A 15,572-nucleotide genomic window follows, 5' to 3' on the forward strand; every position below is an offset into this window, starting at 1 on the left:
GAGTCCAGTCCATTGTGGATCTAACGTAATAATGTGAGAGTCCAGTCCATAGTGGATCCAACATAATAGTGTGAGAGTCCAGTCCATAGTGGATCTAACATAATAGTGTGAGAGTCCAGTCCATAGTGGAGCTACCATAATATTGTGAGAGTCCAGTCCATAGTGGATCCAACATAATACTGAGTGTCCAGACAATAGTGGATCTAACATAATAGTGAGAGTCCAGTCCATAGTGGATCTAACATAATAGTGTGAGAGAAACCAGTCCATAGTGGATTTAACATAATAGTGAGAGTCCAATCATCAAGGTGAGGCCCGAGTCCTCAATCAGTACTTGGTGCAGGGATCCTTCTCGTTAATGTTTACCTTACTTTCTGACATCATTAGCGATCAAAGGTCAGACTTAGGGACAAAGAACGAAAGCCGGCAACACTGGAAGAGAACACGCCTGAAGGATCATGATGGAGACCATCAGTAAGTATTCCCAAATATTTGTTTTACTCAGTAGAAGGTTTTGAATACTTGTATATTTTGGCTCGCCCCCAATGGATGATTGTAATCAGTTCTTAGTGCGGTGTTTACTCTCTGTGACATGTCATATATAACCGTGACCATGTTGAATGATGCTCTATGGTCATTTGTGCAGCTGGTGTGGGTTCGATTCCCACTCAGTGTTCTTTTCAGGTTCTCTGTGGAGCCATTAAGCAGCTTCATTCAGGTATTAGGAGGAAACACATGGTTGCAATCAACTTGTGATAAAAAAAAGACATTCTCGGGAGAGTAGCAATGTGGGGATGGACACCATTGGAGTGATTTGTAGAAATATTTTTTGTTTGTTTTGTCTTCCAGAGATTGGAATTGGCCTGGTGGGGTTCGGTTTATTTTTTTTGCTGTTTGGTGTCTTGCTGTACTTTGACTCAGTCTTGCTGGCCTTTGGGAATGTAAGTAGTTTGTGTCACATCTTTGCACGAATGCTATCGTCATCATAATACTCACTCTTTGATTGCATAGTTGGGGGCCTCGGCATGATAATTAGTTTACTCAGTTCCCAAACATTTATTTATTTATTTTTTTGCCCAGTTAAAGGGTAGATTGGAACCTGGATTTACCAATTGGATCTCGGACATAATTAGTCAACCGCAAAATTGGTATAGTGAAGTAGAGTTCCTAGTTAGAAACAATGTAAACATAAATAATTGGTTCTAGCCACAACAAAATTAGTAAAACTTTGCAGAGTTTGAAGACAGACAAATCTGTCTGTGTGTATATATATATATATATGTATATATATATATATATATATATATATATATATATATATGTATTTATATATGTATATATATACATATATAGTATATATATATATATATATATATATATATATATATATATATATATATATATATATTATGTATTTATATATATGTATATATATAAACGCATTATATATGTATATATAATGTGTGTATTTATGTATATATGTAGGTATGTATGTATACAAATATATATATATATATATATATATATATATATATATATATATATATATATATATGTGTATGGGAAAAATAACAAGACTACTTCATCTCTACAGAACTGTTTCATATATATATACATATACATATATGTATATATATATATGTATGTATGTATTTATATATATGTATCTATATATACACGCATTATATATGTATATATAATGTGTGTATTTATGTATATATGTAGGTATGTATGTATAAATATATATATACGGCCATTATATACGGCGTGGCGCAGTGGGAGAGTGGCCGTGCGCAACCCGAGGGGCCCTGGTTCAAATCCCACCTAGTACCAACCTCGTCACGTCCGTTGTGTCCTGAGCAAGACACTTCACCCTTGCTCCTGATGGGTGCTAGTTGGCGCCTTGCATGGCAGCTCCCTCCATCAGTGTGTGAATGTGTGTGTGAATGGGTAAATGTGGAAGTAGTGTCAAAGCGCTTTGAGTACCTTGAAGGTAGAAAAGCGCTATACAAGTACAACCCATTTATCATTTATTTATTTATATATGTGTATGGGAAAAATCACAAGACTACTTCATCTCTACAGAACTGTTTCATATATATATATATATATATATATATATATATATATATATATATATATATATATATATATATATATATGTATATATATATATATATATACACACATATATATATATACACACACACACATATATATGTATATATACATATATATATATATATATATATATATATATATATATATATATATATATATATATATACACATATATATATATATACATCCATCCATCCTTTTTCTACCGCTTTAGGGTCGAGGGGGGCGGGCGGGGGGGGGGGGCACTGGTGCCTATCTCAGCTACAATCGGGCGAAAGGCAGGGTCCGCCCTGGACAAGTCGCCACCTCATCGCAGGGCCAACACAGATAGACAGACAGCATTCACACTCACATTCACACACTAGGGCCAATTTAGTGTTGCCAATCAACCTATCACCTATATATATATATATATATATATATATATATATATATATATATATATATATATATATATATATATATATATATATATATAAAACCAACATAATGATGCCTCAATAATCTCTTTTTTTAACCCAAACAACACAAAAGCGTTACATCAAGTTTTGTTGTTGTTCTCTAAAACGTTGACCACCACAATGAAAAACAAAACAAGGAAATTCATTTAAAATGATTTTACCTTGTGTTTGGGAACATTTGTGGCATTCTTGAATACGCTGGGAGTTTCCGAGTGATAAATGAGCAGCTGTTTCACATAGTCACCGCCAGCCTGAGCACAAACTAGAAGTGCAAGGCGATCCTTCATTGTCTTGTGTCTCGGTAGTGCCTCCTCCTCCGCTGTAATAAAGGAATATTTTACTGTCTAATCAAATTAAAAAATTTGCTCCAAAACAAAACCAACAAAAACAACTCTTTCCCTGATAAAATCCTCGAACCGCAAGCCAGAGGTTAATTAACTAAAACGCCAGCTCAGTGGTTATCTCGCAACCCGAAGATACACAGTGAGACTGTGAGAGTTGGGACACATTTAAAGTATTTCTGACTCCACATAGTGATCTCTAAGTCAGGCTATCACAGGTCAGACAGGCGCAAGATACGACAATTGCGAAAATAAACTTGTCAAAAGTGCCGCTAGACATCGAAGCTAGAGATGTCCGATAATATCGAATGCTTTAAAAATGTAATATCGGAAAATATCGGTTTCAAAATTATCGGTTTCAAAAAGTAAAATTTATGACTTTTTAAAGCTCAGACGTAGGGAGAAGTACAGAGCGCCAATAAACCTAAAAGGTACTGCCTTTCCCTTCCGGCTCAGTTACAAAATATCTTCGACTATTCACACGCACAATTGAATGCAACGCATACTTGTTCAACAGCCATACAGGTCACACTGAGGGTGGCCGTATAAACAACATTAACACTGTTACAAATATGCACCACACTGTGAACCCACACCAAACGAGAATGACAAAACACATTTCGGAAGAACATCCACACTGTAACACAACATAAACACAACAGAACGAATACCCAGAGCCCCTTGTAGCACTAACTCTTCCCTCGCAACACCCTATCCCCCCCAACCCCGCCCACTTCAACCTCCTCATGCTTTCTCAGGGAGAGCATGTCCCAAATTCCAAGTGTTTGTCAAAGTTATTTTGTGACGAACCCCAAGATGTAGAGAAGGAGGCAGGCATTGCGTAAGAAAACATCATTTAATTTAACACTATGACAAAACCAAACAAAAGGGGTACAACCAAAAGCGCGCAGGAGGCAGATAACAAACTTTGCTATGAACAAACAAAACTGGAGGCAGGGAATAAAAGACAGTAGGCTACCAAAAGCTACCAAATATAGCGTATCGCTACGCTGCAACAACACAACCAGTAGGAAAGACAAGTAGAAAAGACATTGACACGACAGGAGCGACAATACAATAATCCAGCACTGACTGGAGGACAAAAGCAGGTTAAAAATAGGACGGGGCTGATTGACACCAGGTGTGGCCAGGTGCCAATCAGCCGCAGCTGAGTGGAAACAGCCCTTATGGAGAAGGACAGAGCGCTGACAAGGAAATACTACACACACAGAGGAAAAAACTACAACACAAACTGTCAAAGTTATTTGTTGACGAGCCCCAAGATGCAGAGATGGGGGCAGGCATGGAGTGAGAAAACATGATTTAATAAAGATACTAAGACAAAATCAAACAAAAGGGTACTAACACAAAGCGCACACGAGGCGGATAACAAACTAAGGGTCTTTAGCATAGAAACTAGCAAAAAACAAAAAAGGGCATAGCGTGGAAGCGAGCGGGTTGCAAACAGGAAAACAGAAGTCGTTACTTGTAGAGTGAGAACAAAACAGAAGCAGGGAACAAAAGACAGTAAGTTACAAACAAACGAATGTAGCTTACCACTACTCTGCAATAAAACGACACGATAGCAACGACAGGAGCGACATGTGGCAACGACGATACAAATGACAATACAATAATCCAGCAACTGAAACAAGACAAAGGAGGTACAAATAGGAGCCGGCTGGCTGATTGGCAGCAGGTGTGGCCAGATGCCAATCAGCCGCAGCTGAAGGGGAACACAGCACTCAGGGAACAAGACAGGAAGCTGACAAATTAAGAGCACTTGACAGGAACTAAAAGACAGGAAATACTAAACACACTGAGGAGGAACACAGCACTCAGGGAACAAGACAGGAAGCTGACAAAATAAGAGCACTAGACAGGAACTAAGGACAGGAAATACTAAACACACTAAGGAGGAACACAGCACTCAGGGAACAAGACAGGAAGCTGACAAAATAAGAGCACTAGACAGGAACTAAGGACAGGAAATACTAAACACACTGAGGAGGAACACAGCACTCAGGGAACAAGACAGGAAGCTGACAAATTAAGAGCACTTGACAGGAACTAAGGACAGGAAATACTAAACACACTGAGGAGGTAAACAGCGCTCAGGGAACAAGACAGGAAGTTGACAAAATAAGAGCACTAGACAGGGACTAAGGACAGGAAATACTAAACACTCTTTTGATGACTGCATCCGGCTCTCAGGTAAATTTGAGCTGACTCTGCTTAACACGATAAATAATGAATAATTCCACTTTTAATCAGTGTTAAAAATGTTCAAAATATAAAACATCCTCGTGCATTTTTAATCCATCCATCCGTTTTCTACCGCATCTGTTTAAGAAGCTGCGTTGATGGTAAGAAGTTATTTATTTATTATTGGTTAGTGTGGAGCTAGCCCTTCTGGGGATTCTTCAGACCACCAAGAACCGACATGAGACCCTGTTTCATCGTTACAGTATTGTTTCATTTTTCAATAAGTCTCTCAGTTGCTTTCCAGCAATTGTCTTTATCTCTTTCGTTCTGGCTCGCGCTCTGGCTCCTGCACCAACCCCGTCTCTCCTCCTGGCTGCTGCTTATAACATAACGACAGGTGATTAGGTAACAGGGCCCAGGTGGGCCCGCTACGCACCTGTCGCTGATTTCGAGGCCGGTCCTGGCAACACCCTGCTTCGCTGCAGGCCCGCAGGCCACGCCCCCTCCACAGTTAGCTTCAGAATAACAATGTTATTACAAAGAATAAGAGACCTATTATACTCTAAAAATGTTAGTCTTACTTATAAATGCACGCCTTTAGTTGTGTTCAGGGTTAAAAAAATATTTCACGGCTCTTACGGAAATACATTTTAAAATATTTGGCTTCTTGGCTCTCTCAGCCAAAAAGGTTCCCGACCCCTGTGTTGATTCCACGACTGTATATATCGGTATCGGTTGATATCGGTATCGCTAATTAGGAGTTGGACAACATCGGCAAAAAAAGCAATTATCGGACGTCTCTAGTCGAAGCTCTTTGAAATGGTCGTGTGTACAGGAAGTGATGTCATCAATATCTCGGGCAAAAAGAACGAATGAAGCATTTTGTGAAAAATAGAAAAAAAATTAAAAATGTTTTTCAAAAATATATAACTTCAACTTTAACTTGAACCACGTTTCCTTTTCTGGCAGATTTTGTTTTTGACAGGCTTAACGTTCATCATCGGCCTGAGGAGGACCGCTTACTTCTTTTTCCAAAAACAGAAGTTTAAAAGCTCTTTCTTCTTCCTGGGAGGCGTGTCGCTGGTGCTCCTCCGCTGGCCCGTCATCGGCATGCTGCTCGAGACTTACGGCTTCATCCTTTTATTCAGGTAATGGAAGTACTGGTGAGGACGTGTTTGCACCTCATTACAATTATTTACTACTGCCGGAATTAGTCATTTATTCTGAAATTGGGTCTGTTTATGTTCTCTATTATTATTTGTGACAGAGGTGTCAAAGTGGTTTTCACTGAGGGCCACATCACAATTATGTTTGGTGAATACTATTATTACACCATTTTTTTATGCATTTTATTAGTATTTTTTTTTAACAAAAATGTAAAAAAAATATATGTCAAATTGCAATAATGTTACCTAAAAATGAAGTGTATATTACTGTAAATGGCAAAACAGTATTGCTAGTATTTCCTTTTTTTTTTTTTTTTTTTTTTTTTTAACGGTCTATTAAAAGAATGCAATTTCAGAGTAAAATTTTGGGACCTGTTGTCCAATTATGCAAAAATATATTATCAAACATTCAAACCATTTTTTTTAATAGTAATAAATACTAATAATAATGATTTTGAAGCAAGTTATCCATCAAATTGTTCAATGTAAAAGTAGCAAAAGATTTCATGGTAAAATTGGGAAATTTACTGTGGTTTTTACAGCATTTTTCTTTAGATGAAAAAAAAAAAATCATTTTTTTACTGTAATTTATAGTAATACACCAAAAAATCTACAGTTTTTGATTGGCGTAAAAAAATAAAAAAATAAACAGGCAGTTCAGATGCCAGAATTTTACTGTAAAATGTACAATTGTTTTATTTTACTGCATATTGAAAGAAATGCAATTTTACAGTAAAATTTTGGCACCTATTGTTTAATCATGCAAAAATATATTATCAAACATTCAAACCATTTTTTGAATAATAATAAATACTAATAATAATGATTTTGAAGCAAGTTATCCATCAAATTGTGCAATGTAAAAGTAGCAAAAGATTTCATGGTAAAATTGGGAAATTTACTGTGGTTTTTACAGCATTTTTCTTTAGATGAAAAAAAAATCATTTTTTTACTGTAATTTATGGTAATACACCAAAAAATCAACAGTTGTTGTTGATTGGCGTTAAAAAAAAACAGGCAGTTCAGATGCCAGATTTTTACTGTAAAATGTACAATAGATTTTTTACTGCATATTGAAAAAAATGCAATTTTACAGTAACATTTTGGCACCTATTGTCTAACTATGCAAAAATATATTATCAAACATTCAAACCATTTTTTGAATAGTAATAAATACTAATAATAATGATTTCAAAGCAACTTATCCATCAAATTGTGCAATGTAAAAGTAGCAAAAGATTTCATGGTAAAAATGGGAAATTTACTGTGGTTTTTACAGCATTTTTCTTTAGATGAAAAAAAAATCATTTTTTTACTGTAATTTATGGTAATACACCAAAAAATCTACAGTTGTTGTTGATTGGCGTTAAAAAAAAAAAGAAAGAAAAACAGGCAGTTCAGATGCCAGATTTTTACTGTAAAATGTACAATAGATTTTTTTACTGCATATTGAAAAAAATGCAATTTTACAGTAAAATTTTGGCACCTATTGTCTAACTATGCAAAAATATATTATCAAACATTCAAACCATTTTTTGAATAGTAATAAATACTAATAATAATGATTTCAAAGCAACTTATCCATCAAATTGTGCAATCTAAAAGTAGCAATAGATTTCATGGTAAAATTGGGAAATTTACTGTGGTTTTTACAGCATTTTTCTTTAGATGAAAAAAAAATCCTTTTTTTTACTGTAATTTATAGTAATACACCAAAAAATATACAGTTGTTGTTGATTGGCGTTAAAAAAAAACAAAAAAAAAACCAGGCAGTTCGGATGCCAGATTTTTACTGTAAAATGTACAATAGTTTTTTTACTGCATATTGAAAAAAATGCAATTTTACAGTAAAATTTTGGCACCTATTGTCTAACTATGCAAAAATATATTATCAAACATTCAAACCATTTTTTGAATAGTAATAAATACTAATAATAATGATTTCAAAGCAACTTATCCATCAAATTGTGCAATCTAAAAGTAGCAATAGATTTCATGGTAAAATTGGGAAATTTACTGTGGTTTTTACAGCATTTTTCTTTAGATGAAAAAAAAAATCCTTTTTTTTACTGTAATTTATAGTAATACACCAAAAAATATACAGTTGTTGTTGATTGGCGTTAAAAAAAAACGAAAAAAAAACCAGGCAGTTCGGATGCCAGATTTTTACTGTAAAATGTACAATAGTTTTTTTACTGCATATTGAAAAAAATGCAATTTTACAGTAAAATTTTGGCACCTATTGTCTAACTATGCAAAAATATATTATCAAACATTCAAACCATTTTTTGAATAGTAATAAATACTAATAATAATGATTTCAAAGCAACTTATCCATCAAATTGTGCAATCTAAAAGTAGCAATAGATTTCATGGTAAAATTGGAAAATTTACTGTGGTTTTTACAGCATTTTTCTCTAAATGAAAACAAAAACATTGCTTTTTTTACTGTAATAAACTTTGGTATTGTTTTGGCATTTACAGTAATACACCAAAAAGTCTACAGTTGTTGATTGGGGTTAAAAAAAAATAAACAAGCAGTTCAGATGCCAGAATTTTACTGTAAAATAAAAAAAAAATGTTTACTGTCTATTTAAAAAATGCAATTTTACAGTAAAAATTTGGCACCTATTGTCTAATAGATGAAAAAAAACCTCTACTTTTTTTACTGTAATAAACTGTGGTGCCGGGTTGGCATTTATAGTAATACACCAAAAAATCTACAGGGCTGCACAAGCCACAACGACATCCTCCGTTCAGAGCCCACAAAAGGGCAAGGAAAAACTCACAATCCAGTGGGATGTCAATGTGAATGACTATGAGAAACCTTGGAGAGTACCCCCCCCCCCCCCCACACACACACACACTCTAGGGGAGACCGGACGCAATGAACGTCGAGTGGGTCTAGCATAATATTGTGAAAGCCCAGTCCATAGTGGATCCAACATAATAGTGTGAGTCCAGTCCATAGTGGATCTAACATAATAGTGAGAGTCCAGTCCATAGCGTATCTAACATTAATAGAGAGAGTCCAGTCCATAGTGGATCTAACATAATAGTGTGAGTCCAGTCCATAGTGGATCTAACATAATAGTGAGAGTCCAGTCCATAGCGTATCTAACATTAATAGAGAGAGTCCAGTCCATACTGGGTCTAACATAATAGAGAGGGTCCAGTCCATAGTGGATCTAACATAATAGTGTGAGAGTCCAGTCTACAGTGGATCTAACATATTAGAGAAAGTCCAGTCCATAGTGGATCTAACATAATAGTGTGAGTCAAGTCCATAGTGGATCTAACATAATAGTGAGAGTCCAGTCCATAGCGTATCTAACATTAATAGAGAGAGTCCAGTCCATAGTGGATCTAACATAATAGAGAGGGTCCAGTCCATAGTGGATCTAACATAATAGTGTGAGAGTCCAGTCTACAGTGGATCTAACATATTAGAGAAAGTCCAGTCCATAGTGAATCTAACATAATAGTGTGAGTCCAGTCCATAGTGGATCTAACATAATAGTGAGAGTCCAGTCTATAGCGTATCTAACATTAATAGAGAGAGTCCAGTCCATAGTGGATCTAACATAATATAGTGGATCTAACATAATAGTGTGAGAGTCCAGTCTACAGTGGATCTAACATAATAGTGTGAGAGTCCAGTCCATAGTGGATCTAACATAATATCAATCAATCAATCAATGTTTACTTATATAGCCCTAAATCACTAGTGCCTCAAAGGGCTGCACGAACCACCACGACATCCTCGGTAGGCCCACATAAGGGCAAGGAAAACTCACACCCAGTGGGATATCGGTGACAATAATGACCCAGTGGGACGTCGGTGACAATAATGACTATGAGAACCTTAGAGAGGAGGAAAGCAATGGATGTCGAGCGGGTCTAACATGATACTGTGAAAGTTCAATCCACAATGGATCCAACACAGTCGCGAGAGTCCAGTCCAAAGCGGATCCAACACAGCAGCGAGAGTCCCGTTCACAGCGGAGCCAGCAGGAAACCATCCCAAGCGGAGGCGGATCAGCAGCGCAGAGATGTCCCCAGCCGATACACAGGCAAGCAGTACATGGCCACCGGATCGGACCGGACCCCCTCCACAGGGGAGAGTGGGACATAGAAGAAAAAGAAAAGAAACAGCAGATCAACTGGTCTAAAAAGGGAGTCTATTTAAAGGCTAGAGTATACAAATGAGTTTTAAGGTGAGACTTAAATGCTTCTACTGAGGTGGCATCTCGAACTGTTACTAAAGAATTGCATAAAGTCATCAGCTGAGTGGGTTGAGCTACTGGAAGGGGTCCCTTGTTGGGTTAGCGATGCTACCGTACTAAACAAAAATTTAGGATCGTTTTCATTACGGTGGATGAGATTTGAGTAATATTTAGCTTTAGCTGAGGTAAGCATGCGTTTATAAGTTATTAAACCATCACTCCATGCTTGATGGTGCACCTCAAGTTTAGTCGTGCGCCATTTGCGTTCCAGCTTTCTGCATAATAATTTCTGAGCTCTAGTTTCTTCTGTAAACCACGGGGTGCGCTTTTTTGGAGCCTTTTTTAACTTTAGCGGTGCTATGTTATCAATGGTTTCGCGCAGGGTGTCGTTAAAGTTGTTAGTGAGGTTATCAATAGAGCCCACATACTTTGGGAATGGTGCCATAACCGAGGGCAGTAGGTCAGCAAGAGTTGTCGTTGTGGCCGTATTAATGTTGCGGCTGCTATAGCAGTTATTATTATTATTAGTTTGACGAACATGCGTCTGAACCTCGAATTTTATAAGGTAATGATCGGACAATACTTTAGTATACGGGAGTATCGTAACTTTGGAGACGGTGATACCCCTGACAAGCACTAGGTCTATCGTATTACCGTTGCGATGTGTGGGTTCATTTATTATTTGTGTAAGACCACAGCTATCAATTACAGTCTGGAGCGCTACGCACGGTGGGTCCGATGGGGTATTCATATGGATATTAAAGTCCCCCATTATGATTATATTATCGGCGTGTGTCACAAGATCAGCAACGAACTCTGAGAATTCATTGATAAAGTCCGAATAGGGCCCTGGGGGGCGGTAGATAACAGCCAGGTGTAGAGGCAGCGGTGTGACAGACTTCATAGTAAGCACCTCAAACGATTAATATTTATTATTTATGTTAGGACTAAGGTTAAAGTTTTCGTTGTATATTAGTGCGACCCCCCCACCCCTTTTAAGCGGACGGGCAATATGCGCATGTGTAAAGTTAGGAGGACATGCCTCATTTAGCGCAAAAAAGTCGTTTGGTTTAAGCCAGGTTTCGCTGAGACCGATGACGTTAAGATTGTTGTCTCTGATAATATCATTAACTAATAACGTTTTGGGAGACAATGATCTTATGTTTAAAAAACCTATATTATAGGTAGTGGGCTGTTTTAGGGAGTTTTTGATCAAATTATCCGTAGTAGCAATATTAATAATGTTGTGTTTATTATGCCCAGTGCATTTAGTATAGTTACGACCATATCTAGAAATTGATACGACAGGAATTTTCCGATTGTTTGTTTGTTGCTTTGATAAACTGCACGCATCATAGTTAGCCACCTCAGTAACGGGGATGTTCCGATTGTTTGATTGTTGCTTTGATAAACTGCACGCATCCTGGTTAGCCTCCTCAGTAACGGGGATTTTCCGATTGTTTGTTTGTTGCTTTGATAAACTGCACGCATCATAGTTAGCCACCTCAGTAACGGGGATGTTCCGATTGTTTGATTGTTGCTTTGATAAACTGCACGCATCATGGTTAGCCTCCTCAGTAACGGGGATTTTCCGATTGTTTGTTTGTTGCTTTGATAAACTGCACGCATCATAGTTAGCCACCTCAGTAACACACATGTCCAACTCTGAAACACTCAAAGCAGAAAAAACTTGTTCTAATTTAACTGACTCCTTACCCAGACCAGTAGTTTCGCATTTTCCATTTAAGTCTGGCTGCAGGATGGAGGGAAGTGGTGTTCTGTGGGGATTAGCCTTCTGCTTTGTTTTTAGCCCCGCTCGACATCCGCGTTTCCGATCACACCGCTGGCGTCTGCTCCGTAGACGGCCCCCGCTGCTACTAGACTCCCTTGCTTCACAGGCCGCTGGATGTAGCCGCCGACGTATTCCCATGCTAGTTAGCATGTTTAGCACGCCCGCGTCTATCAGTCCAAAACGGCCCGATATGTCCACATCCAGAAGTGTCTGGCGGTCGTACGTGATCACGGAGTGACCACGATGTGAGCCAGCCATAAAGTCTGTGGAATTGTCCGGTATTTCTAATAGTGAGAGTCCAGTCCATGGTGGATCTAACATAATAGTGAGAGTCCAGTCCATAGCGTATCTAACATTAATAGAGAGAGTCCAGTCCATAGTGGATCTAACATAATAGTGTGAGTCCAGTCCATAGTGGATCTAACATAATAGTGAGAGTCCAGTCCATAGCGTATCTAACATTAATAGAGAGAGTCCAGTCCATAGTGGATCTAACATAATAGAGAGGGTCCAGTCCATAGTGGATCTAACATAATAGTGTGAGAGTCCAGTCTACAGTGGATCTAACATATTAGAGAAAGTCCAGTCCATAGTGGATCCAACATAATAGTGTGAGTCCAGTCCATAGTGGATCTAACATAATAGTGAGAGTCCAGTCCATAGCGTATCTAACATTAATAGAGAGAGTCCAGTCCATAGTGGATCTAACATAATATAGTGGATCTAACATAATAGTGTGAGAGTCCAGTCTACAGTGGATCTAACATAATAGTGTGAGAGTCCAGTCCATAGTGGATCTAACATAATAGTGAGAGTCGAGTCCATGGTGGATCCAACATAATAGTGAGAGTCCGTTCCATAGTGGATCTAATATAGCAGTGTGAGAGTCCAGTCCATAGCGGATCTAACATAATAGTGAGAGTCCAGTCCATAGTGGATCTAACATAATAGTGAGAGAAATACCCATTTTATTTATATATATATATATATATATATATATATATATATATATATATATATATATATATATATATATATATATATATATATATATATGTCTTGATTGGATTATCCGGAGAATAGTGCTCGATACCGTGGTAGAGCGCAATATGTAGGTGTGGGAAAAAATCACAAGACTACTTCATCTCTACAGATCTGTTTCATGAGGGGTTCCCTCAATCTGATGATTGAGGGAACCCCTCATGAAACAGATCTGTAGAGATGAAGTAGTCTTGTGATTTTTTCCCACACCTACATATATATATATATATATATATATATTAAAGGTAAATTAAGCAAATTGGCTATTTTGGCAATTTTTTTAAGTGTGTATCAAACTGGTAGCCCTTCGCATTAATCAGTACCCAAGCAGTAGCTCTTGGTTTCAAAAAGGTTGGCGACCCCTGAAATACAGCTTAGCGTGGAAGCTAGCGAGAAAGAGCATGAAACACCAGACATCAACTGTTGCATGAGAGCAAATTAGGGTCCGAGAATGAAGAACGAAAAGGGGCGGACTTAAATAAGGCAGCAATCACGAGGAACAGGTGTGCGTAAACGGAGAGTAGCAGGTGGCGCTAATGGACAACCATGGTAACACACTAAACGAGGAACTAAGGCAAACACTGGCAGACTTTAATACAAAAATGGGACAAAACAAGAAATATCGGATCACAACATAAACATGACTATGAAAGGCTGTTTGGATTGGGTCATATAGGTAAACACAGTGATTGTATGTGACTTTTTTACTGTGGACTGAGTTTCGTTTTTTAGTGATTTCTGCCGGTGGTGTGCCTCTACGTTTTTTCAAAAAGGTTGAAAAACACTGTGCTATCACGTTAGCACATGTTTTATTCCACGTAAACCTTGACTCGATCAGGCCCGTGGTGGGTTATTTTCTACTCAAACGTGCACCAGAGAAGCAATTAGACATCATTCACTGCTAAGTTAAAATTTTCCAGCACTTTGCCAGCTGGTGTGAAACAAGAACTGATGAGCTGAGCATGTTTTGAAGTTTTCTGAAGCATTCCTGGTGCGATTGTCCCCACGCAGGTCTTTCTTCCCGATGGCCGCGGGGTTCGTCTTGTCAGCCGTGAACATCCCGTTCCTCAACGAGGTAAAACCGTTTCACTGGCCCGATGAGCACATTCCGATGGCCGTACTGATTGCAGTTGTTGTGTTCTTCTTTTACAGTTCATGCAGAGTAACACCAACATGGTGTAAGAGGCCGTTCGGTCACCGGGTGGCGGAATTTAACAAGGCTGCGTGACAGTTTTTCGATATAGTTCTAGAGAGGACTCAAATTGACAGTAGGTTGGAAAAGGAGCGCATTTTTTATTTTTATTTTATTTCTTGAGCCATATGCAGGGTCAAATGGGACAGAACCAAATAAATGAATATTTATTTGAATAATGACTTTAATGTGTCGATAGTTCATTCAAATTTGAGTCATTGGTTAATATATTTATCTAATTCGTCTAATTAATTATTGTGATGGTTGATTTTTTAAAATATTATTTTACAGATACTATTTAGTTAAATTAAATCCCCTTTAGCTTCAGACCAAAGCAATCATTGGAGGAGATTCCGGTTAGCGCCACGTGCTGACTTTATTGGGTGATTTTGTTATAATTAATCATATGTAATAATTCATAGAAATCATGAAGTCATTTATTAAATATCAAAATATTAAAATAAACGATTTAATAAAATATTTAGGTCTATTTTCATACAAAAGCCGCGTTGAAAGGGTCTGTGGGGGGGCGTAGCCTGCGGACCTGCAGCAAAGCTTGGTGTATCTGGACTGGCTTTGAGATTAGTGACAGGTGCGTAGATGACAAAGCTGTGAGTGTTTGTCTGAACACCTGTCGCTCTGTTAAAAGCAGCAGTTCATAATTCATAGAAATCATGAAGTAAATTATTAAATATCAAAATATTTAAATAAACGATTTAATTAAATATTTACCATATTTTCCGGGCGATAGGACGCACCGGATTATAAGGCGCACTGCTGATGAGCGGGTCTATTCAGGTCTATTTTCATACAAAAGCCGCATTAAAAGGCTCTGTGGGGGGGCGTGGCCTGCGGACCTGCAGCGAAGCGGGGTGTATATGGACTGGCTTCGGGATTAGTGACAGGTGCGTGGATGACACAGCTGTGAGTGTTTGAACACCTGTCGCTCTGTTAAAAGCAGCAGTTCATAATTCATAGAAATCATGAAGTAATTTATTAAATATCAAAATATTAAAATAAACGATTT

General features: G+C 37.7%; 1 protein-coding gene across 1 annotated transcript; it reads left to right on the forward strand.

The window, feature by feature from the left end:
* Positions 1–410: 410 nt before the first annotated feature.
* Positions 411–15,001, forward strand: golt1a (golgi transport 1A). The gene is made up of 5 exons (XM_061922546.1): positions 411–474; positions 850–941; positions 6,098–6,276; positions 14,365–14,428; positions 14,506–15,001. Exons 1-5 carry the CDS (start codon positions 459–461, stop codon positions 14,533–14,535), a joined length of 381 nt encoding a protein of 126 aa, XP_061778530.1. The 5' UTR covers positions 411–458; the 3' UTR covers positions 14,536–15,001.
* Positions 15,002–15,572: the final 571 nt, after the last annotated feature.

The sequence above is a fragment of the Nerophis ophidion genome, linkage group LG16 (assembly GCF_033978795.1).
Source record: "Nerophis ophidion isolate RoL-2023_Sa linkage group LG16, RoL_Noph_v1.0, whole genome shotgun sequence".
NCBI lineage: Eukaryota > Metazoa > Chordata > Actinopteri > Syngnathiformes > Syngnathidae > Nerophis > Nerophis ophidion.